This window comes from Poecilia reticulata, linkage group LG12 (assembly GCF_000633615.1).
Source record: "Poecilia reticulata strain Guanapo linkage group LG12, Guppy_female_1.0+MT, whole genome shotgun sequence".
In the NCBI taxonomy this organism is placed as follows: Eukaryota; Metazoa; Chordata; class Actinopteri; order Cyprinodontiformes; family Poeciliidae; genus Poecilia; species Poecilia reticulata.
Window position 1 is genome coordinate 2,820,522 of NC_024342.1, and position 17,680 is coordinate 2,838,201.

A 17,680-nucleotide genomic window follows, 5' to 3' on the forward strand; every position below is an offset into this window, starting at 1 on the left:
ACTTCGCCCAGTTTAGCAGCAGAACCTGTTTTAATGGAAACGCCCCGTTGAAGCACTAGAGCTGGACATGGTCTGACCAGTGGCAGGACACCACAGAGACAATAAACTACAGGTACGTCCAGAGTCCAGTATGCAGGAAGACAGAATTCATAACCACCTGAATATTCCTCATTAACCCCAAAATGGCTTTGAAAAACCAGAGTTTAGTTGTTCCCTCTGTGGAAGTAAAGGAACAAAGAGAAAGATGAATCTTTGGATGCTAATTGTCTGATCTGAGATATCTATAGAAAAAAAAGGGAAAAAAAACATAATTGGGATACTTTTCCACATTTTACAATGACAGAAACAATTATTTTCATAATTCCAAAGAAATCCCGACATACGACGGCTCTAACTCGGACATTCTGACTTGGTTTCCTCTTATTCGAATGCATTTTCGATGTGAATGTGATGGCACTCCCCAGTTCAGGTTTCCATGGGAACGCGCAGGGTCATTGAATCGTCTTGAGGAAGCAGAAGAAGCCGTTTTCTGGAACTTTATCCAATCAAAGGGTTCAGTCTCTGGTGTGCAGCAGGAAACGCTCAGATCACATTGAGGACCAATTAACGCAGAAAACTAAATAATTCCATTAATGTAACATATCTTCTCTTTCCACTCTATATTTATATTTATACAGACATATGTACATACATATATAAAATAATCAGTAAAGATCACATGAAGGAATGGCGACGTGTGAGTTAGTGGGTCTAGTTAAATAAAACAAAAAAAAAATCTCTTTCTCTCTCTCTCTCCAGTCTGGTCCAATAACTACGATCCAACCAGAAATGTTTCCTGTGCTACCCATGAGCCTCGTCTTCTGTGGAGCTCTCCTGGGCTCTGCTGCTACCTGTGGAACCCGACCAATCAGAGGAGAGCTGGGGTGAGGCTTGAGGTCAGAACAGGGATGGCAGCACTCACACATACAGGGGAGGGACGACCAGAGCGACAGAAGACGAAGATGGAGCCATCTACTCTGTTTGATGTCTACTGTTTCTAAGGCGACGGCTCGGCTCCCCCGGGCGGACATATTGGAGGTCAACAGCTTCATTTCTTTTCTGATGAAATAGTTTTTAACTAGGCTGGAGTTTTCAAAGCACTGAAGGAGTTTCTTTCTGCTCAGATTGCTAAAGTAATTGTAATTCAATAATTTAGAGCCAGTATGATATTTAGATAAAAGTATTTCTCCTCATCTCCCAATAACAATGACACCTCATGATTGAGCAGCCATATTCTTTACATAACAATCATAATCTACATGGAACTGAATTTGAGGCACTTTGACAAGGATTTACCTCATACAGAAAGAAAGCTTGAACTTTTTTCTACAAGTTTAAGAAGTTTTCTTAAAACACGTTGAACCTCCAATATGGACGCCAGAAAGACGTGGCTCATCACCATCTGTAGCCTAATTAAATCATACATTACTGTATCTTTGTTTTGGGGAAACAGAGGCTGAACAGAATGAAGAGCATCTGCTGCAGCTGCAGTAGGACAGGAAAGGGGAAAGCGATTTAAAGACAGAGCAAAGAACAAGGAGTAGAAAAGTAAAGACACATTTACCTTCCTGCCTCCACAAAGGTCCACATGATTAGAGTACAGACACAATGCTCAGAGGGGCTTATGGGTGACATGAGGGGGTAAATGTGTCAGCCTGCAGCAGGACAGGATTGGTGTCTGTGAGTAAGTTACTGACTGGGGCTAAAGGTTGGATTTACCTCATGCATACAAAGCCCTCTAACAGAAGTTCTCAATGGTATCAAAGAATGAAAAGTTTACAGGAAACTCTGGGCGGACCAGAGACAAGAGGAGGCACGCAAGGAGGGAAAAGAAAGAGAGAGAAAATTAATTCAGTTCAGCTGGAGGAAAAAAAAACCCAGGAAAACACATTCCTAAAAAAACAAAACAAAACAGAAAAACACTACAAAGGCATCAGAAAGAGGGGGGGGGAATGTTTGCAGGTGTGGCGAGGCAGCGGACCCGGCAGGTCAGACAGCCTTCTGAGCAAAGCTACCTGGTGTGGCGTTTCTGTCGTTGAGCAGCTTGGTCTGACTGTTGGGCAGGATCTTGATCTCTGGAGGGTCTGGACTCTGACCCGCCCGCGACGCCATCAGGGCGTTCAGGTACTGCAGACGGGTCACCTGCAGCACAATGAGACGGCCGCGTTAGCCTGCTTACGTTAGCGGTATCCATGTGGCGAAGGAGAAATGTTGGTTTGAAGTTCAAATGCAGTCAAAAATAAAAGTGTGAAAGAGTCAAAGTACTGAAAAAAGAAAAAAAAAAAGACGACGGAAGAAGACGGCAGAGGAAATGATGATAGGAGGTAAACAGGCGAAGAAGGAGCGAAAACAAATGGAAAAAGATTAAAGAAGAGAGAGCGAAAATTGAAAGATGGAAAGAAAGAGAAAAATGTAAAACTAGAAAATTCCTGCAGAAATTTTACAGGGCATGCCAAAGTGTGGCCGTCAGCTTTAATCCAACATTTTAGCTATAGTTTGCACACTGCTATTTAAACCTGAAATGAATAGGAAGCATAACATTCAACACTAAAGGACTTTACTTTCTCCAATAATATTCAATGACTGAAGCTCTTTCCAGATCCATCACCATAGATCTATGGCTGATCTGGTTCACTGAAACAGTGAACTGGTAGAACCTAATGCTTAAAGATCTTCTGTTCGAGGCTGATGACTTTAAGCTTCGCACATCTAGTTCTCACTCACGGTACAAAATAATAAAAAATAAAGACAGTCGATAATTGTTGATTTCTCTAAATCTTTCAGCCTTCATACTAAGGATTTTAATTCACACTCAAAAATTCAGAGAAATAATAATTTTATCTAAATAAAATATGAATAGTCACAGCAAATATGTATTCTTCCCACAATGCATTGTGAGACCTCTCTCTGCGACTCTTTCTGAGACTACTCACTGCCTCTGGCTGGGACCCGTTGCTATGGTAATTAATTATCTGCACCTGGGCTGGCTCTGGAGACAGAGTTTCTATACTTGTGAGACACCCAGCGCCAGTCTCAAGGCCCCTGACAAAAAACCATAAGCCCTAGCAAATTTTTGAAAACATTTTAAGGGAGCAGGCATGTGCATCTATGTCATGACCGACTTTTAGACCAATAAGGCAATATTTGTACCTGTGAGGGGGAGTTGAAAAGAGTTTTGGAGTCAAAAATTCACAGTCCTGTGTGTGTGTTTCAGAGAGAAAGATTACTGATTCTGTGAGACACTCAGCCTCAAATTTTCTCATTTTTCTTAATTTATGTCATAATTTTAACTCAGAATCCCACAAAAAATAATAGCTCCCTTCTCGGCATCAAGCTGAACGTTTTGATACCACTTTTGTGGGGGTGCACGCAGCGGTTCGGGCCGCATTAACGGTAATGGAAGAAAAATAAATAATAAAGAGATATTCTATTGGGTGTAGAACAATAGGTGCCTGCCATGCAATGCATGAAGGCAGTGACTGACTTGCGAAGCGAGGCAGTGACTGACTTGTTCTCCCTAGGCATTGCTATGGCATGCCCCAATAAATGAAAAGATGAAAGAAGGATAGAAAAAAAAGTTTTGTTTCCAAGCAGCTGTGAAAACTTTGAACTTCACAAATGTTTACAAATGAGTTCAGTCCAGTTTAATGACAGGAGGGCAGGTGTCCCCCAGGGATCCCCTAAGTGGACACGCCCACTCACCCGTATGAGCTGCAGGTCAGTGAGGGCTCGCACTGTGTAGTCGGGACAGTAGTTGGACGGGCTGGTGGCGTCTGCTGACTCGAAGGGATCTCTGGGAGAGTGCCGCTGGGTCAACACCGGAGACTGGTGAACTGCGTGCGCGCACACACACACACACACACGCACGCACACACACACACACACACACACACAGTCTGAAACTGCACAGAGATCCTTCACCAAACAACAAGATTCTAGATGCGACTCCTTCAGAATCAGCCCGTCTGTTGAAGCCTCATCTACACACATTGCTGGGCAACAAAACTATTACTGAGGAAAAGAATAAAACAATAAAGGAAGACTTTAGATTTTGATAAAGCAGCTAATTCACTTGGCAACCAGCACAACAATATTCTAATTTACAGAGGCCTCCTACGTAGCATTCCATGTCGAACTTCCTTACTATTCCAGACTCAACATTCCACAGTTCCCAGTCTAATACCTTCAACTTAAAATAGAAAATGCTAAACTTGACCTTTTCCATAGCACACAGACTAGGGAAGTGGAAGTACGGACAGATGATCAGAGGAAGAGAAAGAAACATGGACAAAAGCAAAGACAAAAAAAGGACAAGAAGACAACTGGAGAAACAATAAAGCTTTTCCCAGGTTTTTCCAGACTTGGGAACACAGTGGGATCTATGGTACATTTTATTTCATTCATGTAAACCTTAGTGTCCCATAATGTTTAAGAGAACTGTGTGATTGGCTTATTGCAATCTCTTAAATAAACTTATCTGGTTATTAATCATTTTAATTTTTAAATAATTCTTTCAGCTTGTACTCAAGTAGATTTCCTCTAAGAAACGTTGATGTCAAATGACTTCATGAAACTTTTAAAAAATGTAAATGTAATACTTAGTCATCTAAATATGAAACACTGCGTCCCACTGCTCCAGGCAGTGAGCAGCACAGACTAGAAGGCGTTCCAGTGAAAACAGACTGCAGTCTATCATCTCACCTGAAGAGGGCAGCGTCAGAGCAGACACTCCATAGTAAGTGAAGGCCCCGTTCTCAAACTTCAGGCCCTCTTTGCCGATTTCCACCTCCACACGGCCCTGACAACCAGACAGGGATCAATCAGTGAAACCTCTGCTGTAACTGCCTCAATAACAGGGAACTAATTTGGTTTTATTTTATTTTAATTGTTAAAAATGTTCATATGAAAATATGACATTTACAAATGACCAAGTCTGGGATCTTGGCCTATTTCCCCGTCTTTCCCTGACGTCTCTCCCATAATTCATCCGAAGCCGAACAGTCAATGCGCGGTCACATGGTTCCTGGACGTCTGTATTCAACAGCGCAGACCACCTGGGGAACAACCGTTCCACATCGGTATACATCACCTCACTACCCGCCGGGGTTCCCACTCTCTTCCTGCATCCTCTGTTTTGCTTTTACTAAACAGTCACAGAGAGCGCGCCACACCTTCTGCAAACAGTCTCCTCCGTCAACTCCATCCAAGAGTTTTTAGCTATTTGAAGGTTTGTGTAGCTATGTAGTGAAGACTCGTACAAAAATACATAATTCCCCACAGAGTCTGATGAACGTTCTTTAAAAGTATCCATGTCTCCTGTGGATTCACAGGTCGGATAGTGGAAGTGGACGCGTTGAAGCGAAATATTTGCTCTCCATTACATGCAAGTTTTGTCATGCGTCTACGTTAATGAGAGGTGTTGTATGATTGGTCAGACGTTTGTGGCCAACATGGCCGCTAACCACATCTCTCTGTGGACCATTTTGTAAAAGCACAATAGAGGATGCAGGTTGGGAGTGGGGGAACCCCGGGGTGTGAAAGGGTGTCTGCAAAAATTAACAGCCCCAAAACCAGGTGAGCTAACGTCGACTGTTCGGATCCGGATGAAGTGTGTGGAGCCTTAAGGTGGTGGTGTCCAGACTTTTTGCCATGGGAACCCTGCAGTCGTGCTGAGCTGGCACTTTGTACCTGCAGCAGGAGGATGAAGTAGTCCACTGGGTGGTTGCGGGTGTACAGGTAGTGGCTCGGGCTCAGCCGGTTGTTGTGATCGAAGTGGACCTCCTGGTTGACGCTGGGATGGCGGAGCAGGTGGAACAGCACCTTCTCAGACACACGAGCTGGGCTGAAGTGCTCCACTTCTGAAGGTGGAAAGACAGAACTTCAGCGTCTTTATCATTATCACAGCATTATCGTCAAGAGTGTTCACAACCCATTCATACACCTACTGAAGTGGAACCCCACCAGAGTGCTTTATTCTCTCATTTTAATCAATATTTGGACTTTGCCTCCATCATGGACAAGCAAAGAAAATAGCCAGCTAGTTGTTTTGTATACATGTAACTAGCTGCTAATATACTCTTGCCAGCTAGTTTTTTGCCTCCATAATTGGTAAAATAAAAAACTAGCTAGCTACCAGGGTTTTTTCTATTGGCCTCTATCATGGATAAACAAAATAACTAGCTAACTAGTTATTTTAGTTAGCTAAAAATAACTAGCTAACAATTTATTTTTGTTATAATAACTATCTAGCTAGTTATTTTGCTAATATACTCTTGCCAGCTAGCAAGAATATATTGCTTGCTATATACTAGCTACCTTCTGCCTTGAGTAAACGAACGCAATGAAAATGGCTGTGTGAGACTCAAACTTTTGTCTGACAAAAAACACTACATATACAAGAATATAAAAATAAATATAGTCCTGCCACAACAAAACGTAAGATATGGGATTAAGGTATTTAAGATATTTTATGTATTTTTAAATCGATTTGATTTTTTGGATGCACAAAGCTAAGAATTTTTAAGAATTTGCAAATCCCATGTAAAAGTTTCAACTAGAAAGCCAGGTTTATAACCCATCAATACAACTTTAAAGCTAGCTTTTTTTTTTTTCTTGTTTGCATAACCTTTTTTCATTTTGCACACACCTCTGGACAGGAAGCGGTGCGTGGCCAGCAGGAGCTGTGGTGATGTGCGGATCTTGGGCTCTCCCTCTGGAGGCTTGAAAAGGGAGAACTCCTCGTGGGAGCCGCGAGGCTCCAGAGGGATCTCCAGAGGAGTCATCGGACGCTTCACCTTCCTGTCCACTGTGGAGGTCAGACGGGAGTTCTAACAAAGAAATAAGCGGCCGCAGCAGCGGGAAAAGTTCTCCCAGACACTCACAGTAGCCGTCGGACTCGTCCAGGATCTCAGACTTGATGACCTCCTCGATGACGTCCTCCAGGGTGACCAGACCCAGAACCTCGTAGAACGGGTCGCCCTCGCCCTCGTTGTTCACCTTCTGGACGATGGCCATGTGAGAGTTGCCTACATGAACACCAGAAACAGAGACGGACCTTCATCACTTAGACAATGTGTTACCTGCTTGTTCTGGATCTCAACAAACGTCTGACGCAATACACACACACACACACACACACACACACACACAATGGCCGCCAGTTCACTTTCATCCCTACTAAAGTGTGTGTAAAAGTCCTTGGAAATGGAGCAAAAATAACAAGTATAAAACATTTTATTCACTGAGTAAAGACTTACTGGAACCCCAAACCAGACCTGGTTTGCAACTGAAGTATCTTTTTAAGATTACTCTTAAATGTCCAAAGCTCACAGAACCGGAGCACAGCGAGACGCATTGGGAGTCCCCTTGTCTCCATGACAACTGGTAGACTTTTGTACATGGTTATGGGAATATGAATGTAGCAAATCAACTAGTCACGTGATAAATGAGAAAATTCAATAATTTCTATGATTTATCGTTTTTCTTTTTTCTCTCTTTCCAACAAAAACTGGATGATAAAAGTCTTCAGTTTGGTGTTTTGGTCTCAAGACGTCATAATTCATTTTATTTGTCATTTCTGTTATTTTGTTTATTTATTTTGGTTATTCAAAATGTCTTCCAGTTCCAGTGTCATCTTTATTGGAAGGGGCAGAATATTATAAATTATTGTATCTTCTACCTGTTCCTTTTCGAACAGAAAATATAAAATTTGCATGTTACTTGGGCATAATAATTTGTTTTAACTTTTATTTCTTTAGTTTGTTCCATTCTATTTTATATTATTTTTGTTCTTTCTTGATTGTCTTTTCTGTCTGTTTGAAATAAATGAATACATTTATTAGAATTTAAAGTTTATTGATTTTTGAGAATGTGTTCTTGCATTATCATACCATTACCATTATATTACTTTAAAAACATCTCAATACAACATTATCATTGTTTATCGCAATAAATTCTGGAACAATTAATCATCCAGCAAAATTTGTTATGACAGACCTGTATATTTTCCTTTAATAGGCAGAATTTCTAATTCTGTAGTTAAGTTTATGAAGTCCTGCATCTTCATTTTTTTTACATTGCCTAAAACAAATTATTCATTTTGTTTAATTCCTTTAATCTGTTTTCATTTTTGCTCTATGTACTCGTTTCTCTTTTTTGGATTAAAACAGTCTGATGCTCAGAACTAAAACTCGCACTCCGATTCTGAAATAAAATGCTGGATAGCACATTCCTCTGCAGACATTTTAACCCTGTTACAGATATTTTCTTCTCTAAGCTAACAGTTTGGATTTTCTGGCACTAGAAATATCACATCATCAGAAAAATAAGGGCTAAGCAAATTTCCCAAACTAAGCAGATTTGCGGCTAAGTTTAGCTGCTTCCAAGACGAGCTCAGAAACTGTTTTTTTGTTTTTTCTAAGCAGCGGCCAATCAGAAGCGTCGACCCATTGAACGCTCTGTCTCTCTCTCTCTCTCTCCCTCCTGCAGCAGAAAGCTCTCAGTGTTTCCAGCCTGCTCAGTCAGCTGCAGCAGCTGCTGAGTCAGCCCGAGCTTTCTGCACATGCTCAGTGGGTCGTCATGCTGCATTAGAGAGCAGCTAGGAAATGTTCGTAATGACCTGAGATCCCTGCTGGATCTCAGGTCATTATCATTCTCTTGGTTGCTTTAGTTCAGTTTTACTTTTTCGACTATCTGCTGTTGATGCAGATACCATACACTGTGATGGGTTTTTTAGGGTGAAATTTTAATGTTTTGGTGATTCATTTCATTTCTTCAAGTCTTTCATACACATTAACTGCATTTTTGTGCCACTGCCTCACATTTATTAATAACTTCTACTGTTACCATTTGATTTCCGATTGGTTCAGTTTTCTCATCCTATTCAAGTTGAAATCTAATCAAACTTGGCTGTTTTTATTGTTTTCCATTATGTGATTATATTTTCTGATATACCAGATCAACTAGTACATGTATGGGATATTAACATAGACATCTGTGATAATATATTGTATAGACAGAACAATTAAATATCTTTGCTGATGTTTTAATACTGTGGACAATTTTAGTCCCTACCTAAAAAAACATATTTGCATTTTTCAAATTTTGTTTTTACTAAAAAAAAAACAAAAAAATAGATTTAATCTATTAAATATTAAATATAGCTATTTTTATCTATTAAATATAGATAACGTAACTTTTTTCATTTATGTTAAGGATTAAGGTTTTATTTTTTTGTTGTTAAATCTTAATTTTTATTAAATCTGGTGTTTATGTTGCAAATAAATGCACAAATAAAATTGCAAATAAAATAATAACATTTGTATTTATAAAAATAAATTGGAAAAACAGATTTATACATAATATTGCTGTGGCAATCTATTATAGAGAAGACGTGGGGCGATTTACTTCCAAACAATTTTGAATAAAATATTGAATGTTCTCCGAATCAACATTTCTGGGAATTTTCAACAACAAAAAAATCTAATACTCATGAGAAAAATAAACCAAACTTTAGTTTTTATGACTAATAACATTTTGTGGCTCAAACCAACATTTAAAGAGTTATAAAAAAAAAAAACAAAAATAAACTGAAGTTACTCTGTGTCATTTTCTAAATGATAAACAGGTGGAGAACAGAAGCAGAGAGCAGAGGGTGAAGTGAGAACAGGAAGGTCTCTGATTGGTCACTCAGATGTTAGCTCACCTTTCTTGAACTCCTCCAGCATGGCGTCCAGCTTGGTGTCGTTGAAGACGAAGTGCAGCGGGTGGTTGTAGAACTTGGTGATGGTGGTCATGGGCGTGCAGTCCTCCGGGTCCACCAGCGCCAAATCCTTCACGTAAAGGATCTCCACGATGTTGGACCTGGAAAAAAACACAACAAACAAACAACGTGTCGGTCAGAGGGATCCAACACAAAGCAAGCGGCTGTGTCTTCAAACAGGTCCTCAGGTTGACGGCATTCCTTATGAAAAGTTCAAACATGAAGCCGTTGGCTTTATTTCTAGGCGAAGCTCTGATTCCCAGAAAGTCCCATTGATGGCACATTTATTGTGACATGATAGAAAATCAGCTTAGAATTTGCCATCTACTCTGCAGGCTAGAAATGTTTATTAGATTTTTAGGGATTTATTGAGTTAGAAACAACCACAGAACCTGGAGCTGCTCTTTGCTTCGCAGCTTCGCAGTTTTTATTGTCAACAAGCTTTGATTTACAAGAAAGGATGAATTAACCTGTTATGTGGTTTTTATCTATCTTAAAGAGAAAATGGAGCAGACTGAAATGTGTAACAGCTTTTAAAAATTAAAACCTCCCATTTTTGTAAGCTTCAGTCCTGCTTTTACCCGTTTTACCTGAACACATCTGTGTTGATTCACCAGGATGGCCATGTGCTTTGCATTGTAACTGCAGTCTTAAACATTAGGGAAGGTGAGTTCAGGAAAAACCCTGGCTGTGTTAAAAGAGCTGTAGAGGTAGAAGTGTCGACGAATTGGTTCAGACTTCCTTAAATTTGGAAAATCAGTCAATATATGAGGACAAAAAGAATAAAAATCAACTTTTCAGACAAAAAAAAATTGGTCAAAAATTGGAATTGACTAGAAAACTGCAATCGCTGCACCCTAGTTGTAACACTAGGTGTTCTTCAATCTACACACCCTCAGTGATTTTAAACTTCCTGAACATATAGTTGCATTTAGACAGAGACCTGCAGGGTACATTTTCATATTTTGTCATAATTAAACTAAATAAAAGAGAATTGGGAAAGAAAATTCTTGTCAAAATGGAATATTGGCTGTTTTTATTAAATACAGCTATAAATTTGCTCTTTTTCACAAAATAACCTGAAAAATAGCAAATAAAAAAAAAGGTTAGTGCCTGAGAACAACAGAGTTTAAAATGTTTTCAGACACGTTAAGATGTGACCAACAGTGATCCATCTGACCAGGGTCCTGTAATGTTCCCATGAGAAGTCGTTCATTAAAAAAAACATTTTCCAGCAGAAGTTATTCATTACTGCTAGAAATCATTCTGTAGATTTAGCCTTCTGGGAAGTTTCTTCAGTAAGAATGAGAAAATTCTAACTTTTCCTCATTCATTTTTACAGAAAAGTGGCCAAAACGGATTTTTAAAAAAATTTTCTTTAAAGTTCTTTAAATCAATATTACACAGCTGATATTATTTTTTTTACAATAAACAGATAAAAAATTAGCAAGCTAAAAGCTGGGAATTATATTTTTTGTTTATGGCGCCCTGTGGTGTTTGAAAAACAGCATCTGCAAGTTGTTTATGTGTGAAAGAAACTTCTTGTGAGTAAAAACCACTGCAAGTCCCACAACTACTGGCACAAAAATATCTAAATACTTCTGCTGGATGATATTCTGGTAATCCACAGAAAAATCTAAGCAATAACTCAAAACTATTTGATTTTTACACTTGAAAGCAACAACGACGAGATAAATTAATTTTCTTCTCAGATAAAGATGATGGACGAAGAAAACTAAATGATGGAACGTACGTTAAAAAAAGAAAGCAGAAGTTCAACACAAACCTCTCCTCCTCGTAAATAGGCACCCTGGTGTATCCGCTCTGCATGATCTCCGACATGGTGGAGAAGTCCAGGACGGCCGAGCTGGGCAGCATGAAGCAGTCCTTCAGGGGAGTCAGGATGTCCTCCACCGTCTTGGTGCGCAGCATCCCACGGCTGAACTCCTCTTTCACAAACTCGCTGGGCAAACACACACACACACACACACACACACACACACACACACACACAAACACACACACACACACACGGGTCAGTAACAGCAAACATATGATCTTCTCAATGAAGTCAATCAGACCTGTTCCAGATCATTCTAGTCTTCAAAATCAAAGTCCAAACGTCTCACTGGTCTTCGACGCAAGGTTTCTAGAAGATCATCAGCTGAAACATGAGGACTTTTTCTAATGTCACATCCCAAATTACCATTTCTACAGGTGCACCCATCCACTTTTTTCATTTCCGATACCAATCCGATACAGCAAGAAAGTGCTGAACTGACTTAAAACATTTCTTTTTTTTTTTAACACAAGCATAAATGTACTGAGTTACAAATGTATTTTATAACTCTGCACCAAAATAACATTTAAAAACACCAACAGCTTCACAAGCTTGTTCAAACATGGAAAAATTAACTGCAATAAGCCTTTTTTCAAATGGGTTAAAAAGTGCAATTAGGAATTCTAATTATAAGGTAAAATAAATAATAAAGCTTAGAATTAGACTGAATTGATCTGCCCTTATGAATTTTGTACATCGTCACCAATACCCGATCTAGAATTCTTTTCACTTATCAAGACCGATACAGATAACATCGGATCGGTGCACGTCTTAACTTTTCACACAGGAACGTTAATAATAAACATCTTCATTTAAAAACTTTCTTTTGTTTGTGTTGTCTCTAAATAAAACTGGCCTGAGGTCCTGAAACACTTAAGTGTGAGAAACATGAGAAAAAAAACAAACAAAACACAAAATCATGACGAAGGGCAAACACTTTTTCACACTAGTGTATCTACTCAGGCAATCTGTTTCTACGCTGATGGATGTTCTGGAAATCTGCCTCCAAGAAATCGACACTGATTCCTGGAAAACGTTCCTGCCTGGGGAAGACTCCTCGTCTTCAGTCTGCGGGTGTCTAGTTCAAACATGTCTCAGCTCTACTGGAACAAGTCAAACAACAAGTTATTCTCTATCCAGCACTGTGAATCCTTGTGACCCAGCAGTCCGTCCTAGCTAAAGGCTTCAGCAGACACATCTTCGGCTCTGTTGTTAAACTTTAACACGGTAGAAGTCTACTTAGTATCGTCTTGCGTATCTTTTTCTCTCCAATCTGGGTCAGGTATTCCACCGTTGAAATGTACCGTCCCTTTAAGCAGCTTTTCCACTTCAGGTTTCAGACATAGTGTGAATCAGCAGTTGAAACACTAAGTGTCTAATATGTTTGAAGTGAAGGCATCACCCCTTAATGCATCAATGTTTATTTGAGAATTAAAGGTTACTTCCTGCTACTTGGCTGTTCCTTCTTCTGTATCTCTCATCCTGCTGTGATATGAATACATAAAGGCCAGGATGAGCGATGACCCTAAATATGAATATGATTAATCCAAACTTTTCAGCTTCTGACCCACATACTTGGTGCGAGAACATTTTTATCTGCTTTAAGGAAACAGAAAACACAAAAACCTCTCCAGAGTAAAGCCAAACATGTGACTAATAATCTGTTGAGTGCAGCCATTTTTTTCTACTTGTACTGGTCTATCCAACATGGACGTTTTTCTGTCCAGAAAGAAGAAAGACAAGGAGACTGAAGTCCTCAACCTCCACTCGTTTCCGCCTGCAGCTATTGCCAAGTCTGCCACCATTGAGCCAGATGTCTGTTTGGTCTGTCAACACAGCAGAGGAACTTGAGATGTAACTTTCTTCAAACCTTCACAATAAAATTTTAATTGTTGAGAAAATCTACATTTTTTAAACAACTTACATAGACCTTCTGTAAATATGAAGTAACATAGAACAAATGTCTGTGTTTGTTTGTCATATAATAAAACATAAGGAAGAAAAAAAATAACTACTATAAATTAGAGATGTGCCAATCAGGTTTTTTCCTGCCGATTCCGATACCGATCACCCATGAGGGTCAATCGCCGATACCGATCACATAATTAATATTTTTTTAATCATAAGCACTACCGATTACATTAATTGGAAAAAGGAACCATGAATTCACCTTAATTTAGACAAAAACTTGTTTTAATAACTTTTTCCAAGAAAAAAACAAAACAGGCATTGTGCAAATTGTACTGCTATCAGTAATACTATCTTCAACAGACTGATAACATATGAAGGCTCTGAAGAGGTTAAATAATGCAAAGAGCCAAAATAAAACCTCTCAACATTGCCAAAAAATTCAAGTATAAAACTTAAAATTCAAAGTCAAATACAGGTTCCATTTCAATAAACAATCCTGAGTTACTGAATGAAAACKTCCTGATAGCATGGCGGCTAGCTGATTRCTGCTAGTTCTGATTGGCTGTTTCTGACTGAGCGGAGTAATTATGCAGAACAGGGAGGAGATTGATTATTTTTTTAGAGATTATCTGTCTCATGTTAGAACAGCGAAAGTTAGTATAAATAATTTTTTTTTAGGTTAGATGATGCAGCTTTAAGCAGAGGTTCGGTGTGAGAGTCACTACCAGGTGGAGCAGAAGCGGCGCTCCGTCTGTCAAATATTACTATCTGTTGCGAGTAGCAGCGGTTCAACAGCGAGAGCAGAACCAGCATTTTACTTCGCAGCTCGAAGATTTTGCGGGTTATTTGTTTAGCTTTCTGACCGTCATGCTAATAATTCGGGTGAGTGTTTGTAGCTGTGCGCTGCTTTACCTGCTGTCTGATCCTCCATAAGTCTTTTTTATGCCATATTAGATTCGTCGTGTTGATGCATTTTGACCTGCTTCACCCCACATGCTTCAATTTTCTGCCGCAACACGCAAACTTCCCCATTCACTCAGTGCGTTATAGTTCCACATCGCTTAGGATTTGTTGCTGCRCGTTTGCGCAGTGTGAAGGAAAGAGGAGACCAGCTGCACAGGCAGGCTGAGAAACGAGATGCAGGTGATCGGTTTGTGTGATCAGCAACAAGAGATTGTGATCGGCGATCACCGATCATACACTTTTTCACGAAAATCGGCCGATTATGATTGGTGGCCGATTGATCGGCACACCTCTACTATAAATAAAATCCATTCTTGGCACATTTTTTTAAAACTTTGGGTCAATATCCAATATTGCTGCACCGATTCCAGTTTTGGATGATACCGATTTTCTTGTCTGAAAAGTTGCTAATTTTTCAAACGTATTTTTACAAAACTATAATAATGTTAATAACCAGGATGAATTTCAACATGATATTCACGACACCGCATTTTGAAAAATATGTATTTACATTACTCTCAGTAGTAAGCAGGGATGTAATGATGTAATGTTGTGATGGTTAACCGATTGAGAAGGTTTCTAAATAAATTTTAAATCAATTTTTTTGTATCAAATGTATGCTAAATGTAGTATCTATATATGTATTATTATTATTATTTTAGTTTTGTTCATAGTACCTGTAAGGGTCATTGACACTGGCGCGAATCATCTCCATGGCTCTCTCCCGTATCCCACAGGTGCTGATGTCTCTCCCCAGGCCCAGGTCCAGAATCAACCCCAGCGGACAGGACAGGGGACAGGTGAGCACCATGCAGACCTGGGCCAGCCAGGTCAGCCCGGGTGCCAGCTGGAAGCCGTAGCCGGAGCACAGGACGTGAGGAACCAGCTCAGCCAGAAAGAAGATCAGAAAGCCGCTGGTGAACACCGCCGAGACTATGGAGCCCAGCGCCCGGTACAGGAGCACCCCGATGACCGAGTGGCCCAAGACGCAGAGGAAGAGCAGCGAGCATGTCTGGGTGGGAAAGAGCTTTGTTGGCAAAAAGAAAACGAAACATCCCTCCGACTAGGACTGGGCAACAAATTAATAACAATACATAGTGAGATAAACACATTATCAATATATAATAAGTCCGATACAATGTTCAATAATTTCACTGAACTCCGATCCAGAACCGCACAGCATTCTGGGGCATGTAGGCAGAGGAAAGACTTAAACAGCTCAACCTCTCACGGCCAGCTAACCAAGGTACCCAGTAATTCACTCAGTCACTAGTTAGCCATCTACATCCTGACACAGCTGCGGTGGCTCTGTGGGTTAAGCAGTCAACTAGCAGTCTAAAGGTACCAGGTTCGATTCCAGTGTTTGTTGTATAAATATATAGTGTCAAAACAACGTTAATTATTATGAAAACATTATAAAAGATATGTTTTCAGATATTCAATACCGACTTGAAACCCTTATACCGTGCTAAGTTTCCAACTTGCTCTCCCTCAGAAACTCACCAAGAAGTTCCCCCTCCTCCTGATAGGCTCCAGGCGCTTGGCGGCTCGCTTCTCCTCCTCGGATCCGCAGCTGTGGAGAACATAGAGCTCCACGGGGTCGAGCCACAACAGGCTCAAGTTTACGGTCCTCAGCAGCCCGCAGATCAGCAGCATCAGCACCACCAGGAGAGCCAGACCCCACGGGGGAACTGCCGTCTTGGTCACATTAAGCCGTGGGGGGGCTGTAGGTTCTCCCGGACAAACTTGCAGTCTGTCCGGGCCCACTGATGCCCACATCCCCCCTCTCTGCACACACAGGTGGTAGAAATCCGCGGAGATGCTCCCACGCTTCTTCACCTCCACCGTCAGCAGCCCGCTGTTCGGCTCGTCCGTTTTGAACGGTTCCGTTGCATTAAAGGCGGATTCCTGCCGACTGGACTCCTCTTCGCACGGGTCGAGGGCATCACCGACCGACCCTGCGGCTCCCCCAGCCGCCTCAGCGAACGCGAGCCACGGCCACGGCCAGCTTCCATTCAGATTAGCCCCAAAGAGACGGAGCTGGAACGTGGCTCCTTCTGGCGCCGAGATGATTCGGTCCTTCATGCGCACCAGACCCCCGGGGTCTTCCAGTCGCAGCCCCACGACCTGCGGAGCTTCCTGGCTGCAGGCGCCGAATCTGATCCCGCAGAACAACAATACCATCAACAGGAACCGTAGACCTGCCAAGCTGGCCACCATATTGGAACTGCTCAGCCTGGCTCTGCGCGGGTCATGTGACTCCAGTCTGCCATTGGTCCCTCCCACTCGAGCGTTGCAACTGAGCAGCTTCGGTGGCCATTTAGGCTCGACTCGTGATCTTTTACATGAGGTGAGCGAGCGAGCGCGGCGTCCATGTTGGCGCTGGATTCTTGGCTGTTTTTGTTTGTAAAGCCCCGCCCCTTCGCAGTGTGTGTCCATAGCCACGGGAGACGAGAACGAGCTCACGCCCATCTTTGTTGGATTTCTTGAAAACAAGCCATTCATGGCTCTATCCCTCTGCTGAACACACGTCCTTTTTAAAATCTAAAGTTAAATTAATGCCTTTCACCACACGAGCTCATAAAAATGATCAATATTTAATAGTAATGATGGGTAGATGAGGCGTCATGTATCGTTTCGACACATAGCAAAACTGTGTCGATTCTGTGTTGATACTGTGTCACTCAATACTGACACCTGCAGGACATTAAAAATTCCTACAGGCAACGTAGTGATTTAATGACCAAGTCTATACAATAAGATTTAAGTCTTTGTATTTTATTGAATATTATATATTGTATTATGTCATATCTTCAGTTAAATTTACAATATATTTGATATACAGTCAATAAAACATGTGAACATGTACCATAAAGTGAAAATTTAAGTGAATGTGTTTGGAATGAGGATGCATGTGGACTGTGTTTTTCCCCCACAAATTTTTATTTAAAAAAAAAAGATTTAAAAAAAAAAAAAAAAAAAAGCTTTTACAACATTTTGAAATTTAGCTTGTTGAGCATTTTTAACAAAACTTCTGCTGTAGAAAAAAAATAAAGTAAACATTTACAACAAACCCTTGTTTTTCTGGTTGCGTTCCGAAAATAACCCGTGATAAGCGAAATCCGTGAAGTAGTTACCTTTATTTTTTATAGTTATTACACAGCATA

At 40.6% G+C, this 17,680-nt stretch overlaps 1 protein-coding gene across 3 annotated transcripts; it reads right to left on the reverse strand.

Annotated features, from left to right (window-relative positions):
- Positions 1 to 317: 317 nt before the first annotated feature.
- On the reverse strand, positions 318 to 17,007 carry cnnm3 (cyclin and CBS domain divalent metal cation transport mediator 3). 3 transcript variants are annotated; one of them, XM_008423260.2, is made up of 12 exons: positions 16,017 to 17,007; positions 15,191 to 15,525; positions 11,586 to 11,762; positions 9,743 to 9,900; positions 6,921 to 7,064; positions 6,686 to 6,844; positions 5,728 to 5,897; positions 4,741 to 4,837; positions 3,742 to 3,872; positions 2,055 to 2,181; positions 1,759 to 1,827; positions 318 to 890 (listed from the first exon to the last, which is right to left on the reverse strand). In XM_008423260.2, exons 1-11 carry the CDS (start codon positions 16,983 to 16,985, stop codon positions 1,778 to 1,780), a joined length of 2,517 nt encoding a protein of 838 aa, XP_008421482.2. In that variant the 5' UTR covers positions 16,986 to 17,007; the 3' UTR covers positions 318 to 890; positions 1,759 to 1,777. The 3 variants fall into 3 exon arrangements, with proteins under 3 accessions (XP_008421482.2, XP_008421477.2, XP_008421479.2); XM_008423255.2 differs by having other exon boundaries at positions 318 to 1,827; XM_008423257.2 differs by lacking the exon at positions 1,759 to 1,827 and having other exon boundaries at positions 16,017 to 17,005.
- Between the last annotated feature and the right edge of the window lie 673 nt (positions 17,008 to 17,680).